The sequence below is a fragment of the Quercus suber genome, unplaced genomic scaffold, assembly GCF_002906115.3.
Source record: "Quercus suber isolate HL8 unplaced genomic scaffold, Cork oak 2.0 scaffold_235, whole genome shotgun sequence".
Classification (NCBI taxonomy): domain Eukaryota; kingdom Viridiplantae; phylum Streptophyta; class Magnoliopsida; order Fagales; family Fagaceae; genus Quercus; species Quercus suber.
In genome coordinates, this window is record NW_027069692.1 from 63,461 (window position 1) to 80,944 (window position 17,484).

At 32.2% G+C, this 17,484-nt stretch overlaps 1 protein-coding gene and 1 pseudogene across 1 annotated transcript; both read right to left on the minus strand.

Annotated features, from left to right (window-relative positions):
• Positions 1–1,188: 1,188 nt before the first annotated feature.
• Positions 1,189–3,434, minus strand: LOC136070457 (urease-like). The gene is given in 6 exon segments (XM_065780432.1): positions 1,189–1,581; positions 2,204–2,362; positions 2,441–2,525; positions 2,527–2,568; positions 3,079–3,170; positions 3,318–3,434. Coding segments are annotated over 6 exon segments (672 nt in total). The 3' UTR covers positions 1,189–1,404.
• Positions 3,435–8,761: 5,327 nt separating this feature from the next.
• LOC136070458 (urease-like) lies at positions 8,762–12,394 on the minus strand (annotated as a pseudogene).
• Positions 12,395–17,484: the final 5,090 nt, after the last annotated feature.

A 17,484-nucleotide genomic window follows, 5' to 3' on the forward strand; every position in this document is an offset into this window, starting at 1 on the left:
TATGATAAAAGTTTTTATCTAAATGATATGTAGTAGTTCATATTTTTTTAGTCTTGATTCAAAAAGTTCATTCTCAATAGCCTTTTAAGTCTACAAATTACTCAATCTATTAGCCTAGACACATTCAAAGAGTGCTATCTAAATTATAAATGATATGACCCTTTATCACACAAATATTTTGATTCTCCCAATGTATGGTAAATGAATGCAGGTTTGTGTTTAACCATTTTCTTGATTTGTGCTACATAATTTAATAGTATGGAGGATGTGATTGGATTTAATTGTTGAATACTATAAGATGAGAAGAAAAAAGAGTAAAAATAAAATATATAACAATAAACATCAAATTATCCAAGTTATTCTATGTAATAATATAACATTATATTATTATATAATATATGTATAATGCAGTAGGATAATATTTAATCAAAGAGAATATAAAATATAACAACTTAAAACACAAAACTAAATTGCATCAACTCAAAGTAGAATTCTAATTAACACAAAAATTCATCAACCTAAAGAATTGATGCAATAAAAAAAATTAAACAAAAAATGAAAAACAAATTGAGAGAGAGAGAGAGAAGTAACATTTTTTTGTGTGAGAAAACTATACATTGAATGAAGAAAAAGATGTCAAATTTATAATAAGATGTTGAGAATAAGAAGAGTCAAAATAAAGGAAGATAAGAAGGTAGAGAAAGAATGATATTAAGGTAAAAAGTAGTGAGAAGATGAAGAGGTAAAAGGGAGGGAGAGTTTTGGAAAATTAATATAAAAATAATGGTTAAAATATATTTTAACTTTTAAATAATGGAGTTTTTAAGTCATCTTAAGTGAGAAAATATTTTTAAAAAATATATAAGAAAAATTGGAAACAAAAAATGATGATGTGGCTGATGATGTGGCTCAATGTGAGCGTAATACCATTAAATACTACGCTTCAGCTTTTAGTAACGTATAGAATATGGATTTTTGGTTTTGCCCCAAAGAAAGACGGCTTCCATGAAACAAGATCGGCCAACTTCCCAACCTGCAAAAACAATCACTTATAAAAGGAGAAATTTTTTGCTTCAATTAATCTTAATATTAATTACAATGTTACAATTTTTCCAGATTATCCAGAATCTCATGGTTCACATCTACTAATTAATACAATGTTAAAATTTAACAGAATTAGTGGTGGCAGTTGACTATATTTGCATGATCTGATAAAAGTATAAACATCAATTAGTCGTGAAGTGGATGGATTTCTATATTGGAGACAAATGGTGTGAGTAAATAATGTAAGCGATGTATGCCTTTCTGCCCATTTGCTACTGTAATCCATGAAATACATAACCCATAAAAGCAATTGCTTGTTTATACTTTTGTGTAGCTCACATTGTGAGTAAATAATTAGACCTAGTATACCTGGACGGAACCAACATATTGAGAAAACCCATTAGCTATTGCCGGATTTATAGTGTATTTTGCGACATATCGTTTGATACGAAGGTTGTCATTGTCTGATTCACTAGTATCACTCGGTCCTCTTTGTAACTTCATTTTATGGGCAGTTTGCCAAGTTCTGCTTATCACCTGGCAAGAAAAGAGTAAGCAAAACCTGAGCCTAGCATCATAAAAAATAAGAAAATATGTCCCAACCAAGTGAAGACTAAAAGAACAAACATTATGGAGAATTCATGGGTTGGATGCGCACTCAGAGGATGTTAATATGCATTATTAACTTGCAACGTAAGATCATAATTGTAAAAAATAGAGTCTGGGCAACAAGCCATCATTTTATCTTCAGGTGTTCCTGTCGGCCGTCTTCATACATCACTACTAGGATTTGTCTCGTTTTAAGGGACAGTGTCATGTCTATTTGGCACCCATGTCTGTCTTCAAGATTCTTAGATCTTAGCAGCTTAAAAGCAGCCCTATCATATCTTATCAATTAGAATGACTCCAAATGCTCACTATCAAGTATCAGGTCTCTCCAAGAGCCCTGTAGGCTCAACTAACTCTAAAGGAAACATTCAGGGTTCAAATCCTCCCTCCTCCAATTATAAAAAAAAAAAAGTACCAGATCTCATGGTTTTTAATGTTTGGCTCCCAGATTTATCAGATAGAAGTTACTAGTATCAATTTAAGTACAAACAGAGTTATTTAAACAATAACCCTAAGGGAAAAAATTCTCTTAAAAAAGGAAATTATTAACCTCTCCAATGCGACCCATAGCTTGTGAATCAGATGATATGATGCTAATTTCCCCCATATCATGCAAAATATCTTCTGCAGCAATTGTTTCAGCTCTTATCCTTGATTCAGCAAATGCTACATCTTCTGGAATGTCCTTATCAAGGTGATGGCAGACCATCTGTATGAATGCATACCACAATGAGAATTGAACACCCATAATGCATACTGAATCAATTCTTCTACTATCTTCTCATACCAGCATGTCAAGATGCTCGTCTATAGTGTTAGAAGTATAAGGCCGTGTGGGGTTTGTAGATGATGGCAGGACATGTTTCACACCACACTTTGATGATCTCTGGAGCATGACCACCACCAGCACCTTCACTGTCCAAAATATACTGAGAAAGTTAATAAAATTGTATTAAAAGATGGAAAAGTTGAAGCAAGGCCAAAAGTAATAGAGTAGATGAACTTATTATGTCCTGTTCACAAGAGAAAGATCTTGTAATCACATGAGAATGCTGCAATCAATCATAATATTAAGTCATGACAACTTGAAAGGGATGATAGGGATGGGAAATACTCCCGATATGACCAACAGGGCCAAGATGTCAAATATTAGCCACTTTGACAAAACAACTAGGGCCTTAGCTATCAATAACTTTTTACTCCTCTATAATTAAACTTCCCTCCGTGCTACATCAAGAAAGAAATTTGCTAAAATAAATAAATAGTGTAGTTCTTGATTACACTCTAGGTTTTATTTATTTATTTATTATTATTATTATTTAACATAATACCTAATGACCATGATACTTAATCATAGAAGATTCGAAAAACATTTTCTTTCCTTTTTATTTTTGGTTGGTGGTGTGGGCAGAAGGAAACTTGTACCTGTGATAGGCATGAATAGTTCTTCCTTTAAATGAAGCAATAGTATGTTCTACAAATCTTGATTCATTCAAGGTGTCAGTGTGGATATTAACCTGTCAAAATCAATAGATATGAAGAAAGTTTGTAAGTCATATAAAACTCAAAATGTTTCAAATAACTGGAAAAGAAATATTACTTAAAAAGAAAAAAGAAAAAAAAAAGTAGTGCCTAGATGTCATAATGTTCTCCCGTCGTTGCACCACTTGACCCACGCCCACATCAATCACAAACCCGCCCACATTAGGAAATAGAAGGGCTCTCTGAAGCTTGAGCTTGTACCGAATCAGTCTCAAAATTTTACCCAAAAAGACACACATCGTTTTTGCTGTTCACGCCGCTTCTGCCATTTCTGCCGCCTAATCGAGCTCCAATGTTTTTGCCTTTGAATCAGGTTTTGCTATTTCAAAATTAGGTTGGGTTGCTATCTGGTGTTTTGTCTCTAATGTGGTTTTGTTTAGGTTTGATCATTGATGTGTGATGTTGGATTTGGGAGGAGGATGGTGTTTGGGTCTGAAGAGAGGAGAGAGCAAACGAGAAAGAGAGAAGGAGGAGAGAGAAGAGAAGATAAATAATGAGAGAGAGAGGAGAGAGAGATTTTAGGGAATTAGAAAGTATGAGAGAGACAATTAAAAAGTATGAGAGAGAGTATCAAAAAATTATATTTGTTTATACCATTCAGTTACAATACCATCATATATTTACGATGGTACTATAGTACTATGGCAAAATTTTTTACATTTTTACATGTTTAGCATTCTGAGAGTTACTTTGGGCCTCACATACTAAATTTTCCTTACATTTGGCAAATACAATACCAATTATGAATGCTCTAATAAAGCTCAGCAATTGCATACTCTCAAAAGGTATGTTCAATGAGGACTTAAAAAAAAAAAAAAACTATTTATCGGTTTCTTTATATATTAACATATTCTTCCTCAAAAAAAAAAAATATATATATATATATATATATATATATTAACATATTGCTTCTCAACCCATTAAAAAAAAAAAAAAACCATATTGCTCAGCAATTTCCTTTTTCTGTTTGCTATCATTTGAAAAAAAAAAATGTCCCAAAAGAAAATACTTCGATGCTAACTAAAAGTGGTTTATGGATCATGTGGCCTACCTCGATTTTTGGGGTGCAATCTTCAGAAAACTACTGGGTAAACTGTTACACCGAAGTCAAAATTTGTCTGTAAAACCGTGAGCATTTAATCGCATGATGCACCTTAGACCATTTTCATCGTTCAAAGGTTAATTGCAAAAAAAAAAAAAAAAAAAGGTTAATTGCAAATTTGCAATACGTTTTCCATAGAAGACCGTTCAAGCAACCAAAGCTCTAACATTTCGCTATGGACAAAGTTTAGCTACAAAATTAGTTATAACTTTAGGCTATAAACTCACTCAATAAAATAAATATTACTGCATATTTTGAAAATCTAACCGTTGAATTATATGTTCTTTACACTCTTAATACACATGACAATTTTTGTGTCAATCGGATATTATTTACTATATAATCTATAATCTTATATTTTATGCATAATTTTAAATTACAAAAACTTGTAATTTAAATTTGTAATTTAAAAATTTATTGATGACATAACTATTGATCTTTAATTTACTTGAAATTTTGCAAACATGGAGAATATAAGAAGAAGATGTAATCCAATTGTGGATTTGTTAAAATTCACCTCCAATAAAAAGATATTGAGTGAGTTTGTAGCTAAACTTTGTCATTTGGCTATATTCTGAAGCACTAAAAAAAACTGGTTCTACAGCCGCATTTTTTTTCCGATTTTGAAAACCGCCATTATAAGTTAACTTATTACGGTAGTTTAACGTCAGCGTTCTTTAAATCACTGCTATAAACATCCTACTGTGACACTTTAAGAAACTGTGACAATAGAGAGCTATTACGGTGTTTTAAAAATTGTCGCTATAGATTTGAAATTAGTATTTTATTTAAGAGTCATTTCTTAAAATAGTTCTGTTCCCCTACATACTTTGGATTTGAGGAATAAATTGCACTTCCAATTCTAGGGCTTCAGAAAAGTATCTGATTTTTGTTTTGATAATTCCAACTCATCTATGATTTATGTTTTTACGTGGATTCAAGCAAAGAGTTTTTTCTCTCTTCTTTGCATGAATATATGCAAGTGATTATTTCTCTTGGATAAATCGACATATAGTTTAAAGTGGTATGCACCTTACAAGTTACAAGAACTTCATCTTATTTTCAGAAACGACAACAGCATGTAATTACCAAAATTAAAATCTAGTTTAGAGAAAGGGTGTGATTCACAACATGTGGAACCAGAATTGTTCATGGGCATGCAGTTTAAACTTTTAACCCAAACAGTGTGCAGATTACAACCAAGAAACAGCGGCAGTTTATTTATTTATTTTTAAAAATGTCTAATGCACAAAACTCCTACTTTTGTGAGGTTTGAAAGAAGTGATTGGTAAGCCACCTTACCTTTTTTTAAAGAGAGGCTGACATGCACTTCAAACACAAAAAAAGAACATGCTGACCAAGAAACATATTACAAGACCAAATAGAAAACAATTTATTCTGACCAAGAAGAAAATTGACGAAGAATTTAAAATAAAAAACTACACGCTGCTATACATGGATCAAGGTTGTGTACAAAAATGGAAAACAGCATGCAATTTAGCTACACAGAGATCCAGCTTAAAGGTCCGTTTGGATTGAGGGGAAAGGAAGGAAAGCGAAGGAGAGTAGAGTAGAGTTGACTGAAAATAGGCTAAATTTGGGTCAAATTTAGTCAACTTTACTCTACTCTCCCTCTTCCTCCTCAATCCAAATGAACCATTAAGCTGTATATTCCCACTTAGAAAGCATTAACTGGGATTCCTACACCTGCACACCTGCTGCCAAGATAATAGAACACTATGAAAGCGAAATGTACAGTGTTACAGTAGGTACATTGCAGAGGTTCTTTTTCTATTCTTTGGAGAGAGAGAGATTGTGTTTCATTTGAATGGAATTTGTAAATGTAGAGTGGAAGTATGTCAACTGCTAGCATACCTTCAGCAAGAAAAAAGGAGAAACTGCTATCATACCTTAATAGTTGATAATACTTAATAGGCCACACAGCAAGGAGACCAAGACAAACATGCTCCTTGAAGTAAAAAATGACCAAATTTCAGCAAATTCTATAACTGCTACTCTTTTTGTTGAACTTCTTAGCAAATTCTAAAACTTTTTGATAATTTGATAGTTCATAGTTATAATAGAGATGAGAGACTTGTATTTTGGACGTCTCTTGACTGTTCAACAATTTTGCGGATCATCTCAGTTCAATGTTTTCAAATTTTCACCTTTTGGTGATAATTCCTTTTTTTTAATCAAATATGTCTTGGCCACTCTTTTTGTTGAATTTGTTAGTAAATTCTATTATTTTTTTTGATAATTTGATAGTTACAATGGATAGAAGACATATATTTTGGACGTATTGACCATTCAAAAACTTTGATTTTGACCCTATACTACACATAATGTGGCATACAACATACTGTAACACACACACATATATATATAAATGTGTTTGATATTTTGTCCCAAACAAAATACGCATTCGCACTGTTTATATTAGTGTTGATTAACCGGGATACCTACAGCTCAGTACCAAATGGTAAATGTGTGTACTATTGTAAAATAAAATAAATAAAATTGATGATTAAGGATAGCTTAATGCTTGTTAGGATGCATCTTAAGATTCTTAACGTCAAATGTCTTCTTTTTTTTTTCTTTTTTTAACATTGGGCTGGATTTATCACATTTACACGATTCGATTGATCATCTAATTTTTGGCAGTAGTCTAAACTTCATCATCACTGTATCATCTAATTTAAGAAACTTTAATGCACTGTACAAGGATTATTAGGTATTTAGGTTTGATTTGGAGTTATTGAGTGGTTTATGAATTCCATTAGTATATAGACCATCATAATGATTGTGGAATTGTTAGAAAAATAACAAACAATCATTTTAATTGCCTTAAAAAAAATAAAAAATTTAAAAAAAAAAAAACATTTTTACCCTCATCCTAAAAGTGAAACATGAACTGTGAACCACAACTTGCAGTGGCAGATGGTGCATGTCACTTGAGCCCACTGATAATTATACTCTATTCCTTAAACAAAATGATTTGAAAAAACACCACCGGGAAAACTTTCTGCCTTTTTTTTTTTTTTGAGGAACCTTTCCGCTAATGTTTTCTTCGAACAAAAAGTCAGAACATTCATGTTATACTGACATTATATATTAAAGTTCATCACATATCAATTTTTAAATATAAAAATCTTGATTCTCAAAAAAAAAAAAAAATTATTAAAATCTTAATTAATATATATATATATATATATTAAAATCCATAATTTAATTAGTGTTATTAATGTCTCTCTAATGAATTAGTACTTTATTAGATATATTCTCTTTTTTGATGAACTTATTAGATATTTCTCATAATCTCGAGTTTGGAATGTTTTGATTGTATATGTATAATGTGATCAATCAAAACAAATTATTTACTCCCAAGTTACGCCTTGATTCTTCAAGATGTAGAATTTATTTCCGCATCTTTTACTCAATTACATTACTCTTACATTAGGAAGGAAGGTAATATGATTACTCACAATCTAGCTAGGTATGCTAGGAATGTTTCAAATTTTGCCGTGTGGATGGAGGAAGCTCCACCACAAATTTACAATGTAGCTCAGGCAGATTTCACCAACTTTGATTAATAAATTAATGTCTTCTTCCTCAAAAAAAAAAAAAAAAAGTTACTTTCTTAATTTTTTAGATATTAATACTTTCTCATGTGCTTATTTTTATGTACTAGCATTGATGTAAACAAAAACTCCATGCACAGCATGAATTAGAAGCTACCATTCTATATCTATAATGTCTACCATTTTTATAGTTGGGTGTCTACATACTTGCAAATCAAGTTCCAAAAACAAATGTGGTGCACGTACGGAGTAATCTGGTTAGTGCTTTGCCAACTCATAGCTTTTTCAGTGTCAAAATATGCATCCAGGCAGAGTGCCAGGATAGTCACAGGACCACCTTAATTGGCAAAGTATATATATATATATATATATATACACTTGTCAAAAAAAAAAATTATATGCTAAACTAACCTATTGTGAGTTTGTGACCACCTAATAAAAATGTTGAACACCCTGACTTGAGAATTACAAAAAATTGGATCTAATAAATATTAATAGTGCTACTACATTCACAACATTTTCACAATAATTTTGCAACAAATCCAATGTGGTAAGCTGCTATTGATTTTAATTTGGGCCAAATACTGATATTATTTTTTTACCCACCAATAACAACAAAAAATATTAGCCCAAATAACAACAAACATAAACCAAACAAAAACAAGACAAGACCAAGCAACAAGAAGTGAACAAATTATTCAACAAAATGCCTATTATAAAACAAAAAGATAAAATTTATAGTCGTTCAACTTATTCAATAAAAATAATTTCTAATTTTATTTTTCCTTAAAAAATTGTACCAAGAAAAATATTGTGGTAATTTAAATTTCTAAGTGACTACCCTAAAAAAATTCCTAGAGTCGTCACTACTCAAAGACCACAATTATGAGAGTGCTATTTCATTCATATTTGGAAGGATTATTATTTGTTTCAGTTTGCTAAATTTACTTTAAAATACATAAAATGATAGAAACTTAGAGATATTATCAATGCCTTAAAAGAGGAAGTAGTTTCGAGAAAGAGGAACCGTGGTGGCTGCAGTGCAGGTAAGAACTTCTCCGTCTGCTGTCACTGTGTATGTCTCTGGATCCACTGTAATGTTTGAAGGGCATCGTTGAGCTTCATGTCAGATTTGGTTAGTTTTCTGACATTGCAACAGCTTCTACTCTTTTGCTGAGTCCATACTTGGCCTTAACTCCATCATCTAAAGCTGCCTGTTGTATGGATAAAATAGAAAAAAATGTTACTTACAAAGAAGAAAGAGAGGGAAAAAGGAAAGAAGGGAGAGAGAGAGATCCATGCCTTGCTGACAAAAGCAATGGAGTGAGCACTTCCAGCCTTGCCAAATGCTCCAAACATAGGCCTCATCATTACCTGAAAAATGATTGTCTTAAACTAATCAAAGGAACTTGATGCCATTTATCTGGGGTTATTTACAGCAAGATTTTTCTAAGCAATATAAATTATAAATATTTTAGCTTGTCGGTAAGTATATGAGACATTTTAATGGTTACAATTATTTAAAAATGTTTGATTTTTGCTTAAAATTAGTTTGAACTCATAAAGGTAAGCACAACCAGCACTTCAGATGAGAATTATCATCAAGAGGCATGTTAAGATTCTAACCCAACAATGAGAAGATTCTAATTTGCACCATAGATTTCCATTTATGCAGTCATCATCATAATATGAGGAATTCAAAATAATGCTCTGCCACATAACATGATCCAGAGTATAGAAGTAGTAGCAAACTTTACCGGTTCAGGTGTGGGAATGCTTGCATTTGGATCACCCATATCAGCCCATGCAACTGCACCACCTTTTATTATCATTTCTGGTTTTGCCCCAAAGAAAGACGGCTTCCATAATACAAGATCGGCCTAATTCCCAACCTCAAAACTCATAAAGGGATTTTTGCTCAACTTAATCTTAAATTCAATTACAATGTTACATTTTTCCAGATTATCCAGAATCTCATGGTCACATCTACTAAGTTATAAAATGTAAATTTAACAGAATTAGTGGGGCAGACACTATATTTGCATGATCTGATAAAAGTATAAACATCAATTAGTGTGAAGTAGATGGGATTTCTATATTGGAGACAATGGTGGAGACAATAATGTAAGCGAATGTATGCCTTTTCTGCCCATTTGCTACTGTAATCCATGAAATACATAACCCATAAAAGCAATTGGTTGTTTATACTTTTGTGTAGCTCACATTGTTTGAGCTCAGAGATATTAACCAGATACCTCAACGAACCAACATATTGAGAAACCCATTAGCTATTGCGGATTTATAGTGTATTTTGCAACATATCGTTTGATACGAAGGTTGTCATTGTCTGTTCACTAGATCAATCGGCCCTCTTTGTAACTTCATTTTTGGGCGGTTTGCCAAGTTCTGTTATCACCTGGCAAGAAAAGAGTGGCAAAACCTGAGCTTAGCATCATAAAATAAGAAAATATGTCCCAACCAAGTGAAGACTAAAAGAACAAACATTATGAAGAATTCATGGGTTGGATGGCACTCAGAGAATGTTAATATGCATTATTACTTGCAACTAAGATCATAATTGTAAAAAATAGATTCTGGGCAACAAGCCATCATTTTTCTTCAGTGTTCCTCGCCGTCTTCATCATCCCTACTAGGATTTGTCTCTTTTAAGGGACAGTGTCATGTCTATTTGGCACCCATGTCTGTCTCTAGATTTAGATCTTAGCAGCTTAAAAGCAGCCCTATCATATCTTATCAATTAGAATGACTCAATGCTCACTATCAAGTACAGGTCTCGGCCAAGAGCCTTGTAGGCTCAACTAACTCTAAAGGAAACATCCGGGGTTCAAATCCTCCCTTTCCAATTATCAAAAAAAAAAAAAAAGTACCAGATCTCATGGTTTTTAAGGTTTGGCTCCCAGATTTATCAGATAGAATTTACTAGTATCAATTAAGTACAAAACAAGTTATTAAACAAAACTCAGGGAAAAAATTCTCTTAAAAAAGGAATTATTAACCTCTCCAATGCGACCCATAGCTTGGGAATCAGAGATATGATGCTAATTCCCCCATATCATGCAAAATATCTTCTGCAGCAATTGTTTCAGCTCTTATCCTTGATCAGCAAATGCTACATCTTCTGGAATGTCCTTATCAAGGTGATGGCAGACCATCTGTATGAATGCATACCAAAATGAGAATTGAACACCATAATGCATACTGAATCAATTCTTCTATTATTTCTCATACCAGCATGTCAAGATGCTCGTCTATAGTGTTGGAAGTATAAGGCGTGTGGGTTTGTAGATGATGGCAGGACATGTTTCACACCACACTTTGATGATTCTGGAGCATGACCACCACCAGCACCTTCACTGTCCAAAATATACGAGAAAGTTAAAAAAATTGTATTAAAAGATGGAAAAGTTGAAGCAAGGCCAAAAGTAATAGAGTAGATGAACTTATTATGTCCTGTTCACAAGAGAAAGATCTTGTAATCACATGAGAATGCTGCAATCAATCATTATATAAGTCATGACAACTTGAAAGGATGATAGGGATGGGAAATACTCCCGATATGACAACAGGGCCAAGATGTCAAATTTTAGCCACTTTGACAACAAACTAGGCCTTAGCTATCAATCTTTTTACTCCTCTATAATAAACTTCCCTCCGTGCTACATCAAGAAAGAAATTTGCTAAAATAAATAAATAGTGTAGTTCTTGATACACTTTAGGTTTTATTTATTTATTTATTATTATTATTATCATAATACCTAATGACCATGATACTTAATCATAGAAGATTCGAAAAACATTTTCTTTCCTTTTTATTTTTGGTTGGTGGTGTGGGCAGAAGGAAACTTGTACCTGTGATAGGCATGAATAGTTCTTCCTTTAAATGAAGCAATAGTATGTTCTACAAATCGATTCATTCAAGGTGTCAGTGTGGATATTAACCTGTCAAAATCAATAGATATGAAGAAAGTTTGTAAGTCATATAAAACTCAAAATGTTTCAAATAATTGGAAAAGAAATATTACTAAAAAGAAAAAAAAAAAAAAAGTAGTGCCTGAATGTCATAATGGTCCCAACAGTCAAACAATTGTCTATTGCAGCAGGAGTAGTTCCCCAGTCCTCATGCAGCTTCAGTCCATTGCCCCGGCTCTAATTATTTCATGTAGCTCCTCAGGTTTGGCACTGTTCCCCTGAAGTAGACAAAGGGAATTACAGAACAAGATAGAAGAATAAATAAAGATGAAGAGAGGAGTAGAAGGGAGGACCAAGCGGGAAAAACTTTTAGAATTCAGAATTTGAGTCATCCATTAATATTTTACAATAATTACTGCAAGGTCCATTCTTAAACGGGTGTAAGTAGAGAAAGAGAGAGCGAGAGAGAGGAATTTTATTAGCCTATAAATAATTAAGCGTACTTTTCCCGTAAAACCAAAATTTAGGGGCATGTCATCAGTTGATTGCAGCATTAACTTCATTTGTGGATCGTGCTGGGAGTACAAGTTGTATTTCATCGTTCAAAGGTTAATTGCAAAAAAAAAAAAAAAAAAAAAAGGTTAATTGCAAATTTGCAATACGTTTTCCATAGAAGACCGTTCAAGCAACCAAAAAGCTCTAACATTTCGTTATGGACAAAGTTTAACTACAAAATTAGTTGTAACTTTAGGCTACAAACTTACTCAATAAAATAAATATTACTGCATATTTTGAAAATCTAACCGTTGAATTATATGTTCTTTACACTCTTAATACACATGACAATTTTTGTGTCAATCGGATATTATTTACTATATAATCTATAATCTTATATTTTATGCATAATTTTAAATTACAAAAACTTGTAATTTAAAAATTTATTGATGACATAACTATTGATCTTTAATTTACTTGAAATTTTGCAAACATGGAGAATATAAGAAGAAGATGTAATCCAATTGTGGATTTGTCAAAATTCACCTCCAATAAAAAGATATTGAGTGAGTTTGTAGCTTAAGGATACAATCGATTTTGTAGCTAAACTTTGTCATTTGGCTATATTCTGAAGCACTAAAAAAAACTGGTTCTACAGCCGCATTTTTTTTCCGATTTTGAAAACCGCCACTATAAGTTAACTTATTACGGTAGTTTAACGTCAGCGTTCTTTAAATCACTGCTATAAACATCCTACTGTGACGCTTTAAGAAACTGCGACAATAGAGAGCTATTACGGTGTTTTAAAATTGTCGCTATAGATTTGAAATTAGTATTTCTATTTAAGAGTCATTTCTTAAAATAGTTCTGTTCCCCTACATACTTTGGATTTGAGGAATAAATTGCACTTCCAATTCTAGGGCTTCAGAAAAGTATCTGATTTTTGTTTTGATAATTCCAACTCATCTATGATTTATGTTTTTACGTGGATTCAAACAAAGAGTTTTTTCTCTCTTCTTTGCATGAATATATGCAAGTGATTATTTCTCTTGGATAAATCGACATATAGTTTAAAGTGGTATGCACCTTACAAGTTACAAGAACTTCATCTTATTTTCAGAAACGACAACAGCATGTAATTACCAAAATTAAAATCTAGTTTAGAGAAAGGGTGTGATTCACAACATGTGGAACCAGAATTGTTCAAGGTGATGTCGCGGAAGCCTGAAGAGAAACACACACGATGCTCTCTTGATGGAACAGAAACTAAACTGTTAGTTTCTGGTAGTAAACCTCGAATCCACGAGGGGTTTCCCTGAATCCACAAGGAGATAAAACTGGAATCCACCAGAAGAAAATTTGACAAAAGTCTGTGTTTATTGATAATAGTCTAATTTGCCTCTGACGGCTACAAAACATATAAATACTAAAAAAAAACATTTAAAACCCTAATTCGCGCTAATTAAGCAATTAGGGGACAAAATTACCGAATTTTACCAAAAATGGCAAAATTGAGTTAACTGCAGAATCATAAACTACTGACCTTAAGAGTCGTCCCAAAACAGACGGGACCTTATTCTGACTTTTAAACTAAAAGTTATTAAAGAAAAACAAATATTACTATAAATAGCAAAAACACTGTTATCGGGGCCTTAATGAAGGAATTCGCCTAAATTTTGGCGACTTTCATAGCATATGAATCTGGATCAGAACGTCGTTTCCCTTCAACCTGCCAAATTTCATGCAATTCCGACACTGTTACCCCGATGCCCCTACTGGCACCCCCCTTTGATCTTGCGTTGTGACTTCCTGCGCCCCTGCTGTTCAAGGAAGGCATGTGCTGTCTGTTCTACATCACAAGGGCATGCAGTTTAAACTTTTAACCCAAACAGTGTGCATATTACAACCAAGAAAACAACGGCAGTTTATTTATTTATTTTTAAAAAATGTCTAATGCACAAAACTCCTACTTTTGTGAGGTTTGAAAGAAGTGATTGGTAAGCCACCTTACCTTTTTTTTAAAGAGAGGCTGACATGCACTTCAAACACAAAAAAAGAACATGCTGACCAAGAAACATATTACAAGACCAAATAGAAAACAATTTATTCTGACCAAGAAGAAAATTGACGAAGAATTTAAAAATAAAAAACGACACGCTGCTATACATGGATCAAGGTTGTATACAAAAATGGAGAACGGCATGCAATTTAGCTACACAGAGATCCAGCTTAAAGGTCCGTTTGGATTGAGGGGAAAGGAAGGAAAGCGGAAGAGAGTAGAGTAGAGTTGACTGAAAATAGGCTAAATTTAGGTCAAATTTAGTCAACTTTACTCTACTCTCCCTCCTTCCTCCTCAATCCAAATGAACCATTAAGCTGTATATTCCCACTTAGAAAGCATTAACTGGGATTCCTACACCTGCACACCTGCTGCCAAGATAATAGAAACACTATGAAAGCGAAATGTACAGTGTTACAGTAGGTACATTGCAGAGGTTCTTTTTCTATTCTTTGGAGAGAGAGAGATTGTGTTTCATTTGAATGGAATTTGTAAATGTAGAGTGGAAGTATGTCAACTGCTAGCATACCTTCAGCAAGAAAAAAGGAGAAACTGCTATCATACCTTAATAGTTGATAATACTTAATAGGCCAACACAGCAAGGAGACCAAGACAAACATGCTCCTTGAAGTAAAAAATGACCAAATTTCAGCAAATTCTATAACTGCTACTCTTTTTGTTGAACTTCTTAGCAAATTCTAAAACTTTTTGATAATTTGATAGTTCATAGTTATAATAGAGATGGGAGACTTGTATTTTGGACGTCTCTTGACTGTTCAACAATTTTGCGGATCATCTCAGTTCAATGTTTTCAAATTTTCACCTTTTTGGTGATAATTCCTTTTTTTTAATCAAATATGTCTTGGCCACTCTTTTTGTTGAATTTGTTAGTAAATTCTATTATTTTTTTTGATAATTTGATAGTTACAATGGATAGAAGACATATATTTTGGACGTATTGACCATTCAAAAACTTTGATTTTGACCCTATACTACACATAATGTGGCATACAACATACTGTAACACACACACATATATATATAAATGTGTTTGATATTTTGTCCCAAACAAAATACGCATTCGCACTGTTTATATTAGTGTTGATTAACCGGGATACCTACAGCTCAGTACCAAATGGTAAATGTGTGTACTATTGTAAAATAAAATAAATAAAATTGATGATTAAGGATAGCTCAATGCTTGTTAGGATGCATCTTAAGATTCTTAACGTCAAATGTCTTCTTTTTTTTCTCTTTTTTTTAACATTGGGCTGGATTTATCACATTTACACGATTCGATTGATCATCTAATTTTTGGCAGTAGTCTAAACTTCATCATCACTGTATCATCTAATTTAAGAAACTTTAATGCACTGTACAAGGATTATTAGGTATTTAGGTTTGATTTGGAGTTATTGAGTGGTTTATGAATTCCATTAGTATATAGACCATCATAATGATTGTGGAATTGTTAGAAAAATAACAAACAATCATTTTAATTGCCTTAAAAAAATAATAAAAAATTAAAAAAAAAAAAAACATTTTTACCCTCATCCTAAAAGTGAAACATGAACTGTGAACCACAACTTGCAGTGGCAGATGGTGCATGTCACTTGAGCCCACTGATAATTATACTCTATTCCTTAAACCAATGATTTGAAAAAACACCACCGGGGAAAACTTTCTGCCTTTTTTTTTTTTTGAGGAACCTTTCCGCTAATGTTTTCTTCGAACAAAAAGTCAGAACATTCATGTTATACTGACATTATATATTAAAGTTCATCACATATCAATTTTTAAATATAAAAATCTTGATTCTCAAAAAAAAAAAAAATTATTAAAATCTTAATTAATATATATATATATATATATTAAAATCCATAATTTAATTAGTGTTATTAATGTCTCTCTAATGAATTAGTACTTTATTAGATATATTCTCTTTTTTGATGAACTTATTAGATATATTCTCATAATCTCGAGTTTGGAATGTTTTGATTGTATATGTATAATGTGATCAATCAAAACAAATTATTTACTCCCAAGTTACGCCTTGATTCTTCAAGATGTAGAATTTATTTCCGCATCTTTTACTCAGTTACATTACTCTTACATTAGGAAGGAAGGTAATATGATTACTCACAATCTAGCTAGGTATGCTAGGAATGTTTCAAATTTTGCCGTGTGGATGGAGGATGCTCCACCACAAATTTACAATGTAGCTCAAGCAGATTTCACCAACTTTGATTAATAAAATTAATGTCTTCTTCCTCAAAAAAAAAAAAAAAAAAAGTTACTTTCTTAATATTTTTTAGATATTAATACTTTCTCATGTGCTTATTTTTATGTACTAGCATTGATGTAAACAAAAACTCCATGCACAGCATGAATTACAAGCTACCATTCTATATCTATAATGTCTACCATTTTTATAGTTGGGTGTCTACATACTTGCAAATCAAGTTCCAAAAACAAATGTGGTGCACGTACGGAGTACTCTGGTTAGTGCTTTGCCAACTCATAGCTTTTTCAGTGTCAAAATATGCATCCAGGCAGAGTGCCAGGATAGTCACAGGACCACCTTAATTGGCAAAGTATATATATATATATATATATATACACTTGTCAAAAAAAAAATATTATATGCTAAACTAACCTATTGTGAGTTTGTGACCACCTTAATAAAAATGTTGAACACCCTGACTTGAGAATTACAAAAAATTGGGTCTAATAAATATTATAGTGCTACTACATTCACAACATTTTCACAATAATTTTGCAACAAATCCAATGTGGTAAGCTGCTATTGATTTTAATTTGGGCCAAATACTGATATTATTTTTTTACCCACCAATAACAACAAAAAATATTAGCCCAAATAACAACAAACATAAACCAAACAAAAACAAGACAAGACCAAGCAACAAGAAGTGAACAAATTATTCAACAAAATGCCTATTATAAAACAAAAAGATAAAATTTATAGCTCGTTCAACTTATTCAATAAAAATAATTTTTAATTTTATTTTTCCTTAAAAAATTGTACCAAGAAAAATATTGTGGTAATTTAAATTTCTAAGTGACTACCCTAAAAAAAATTCTTAGAGTCATCACTACTCAAA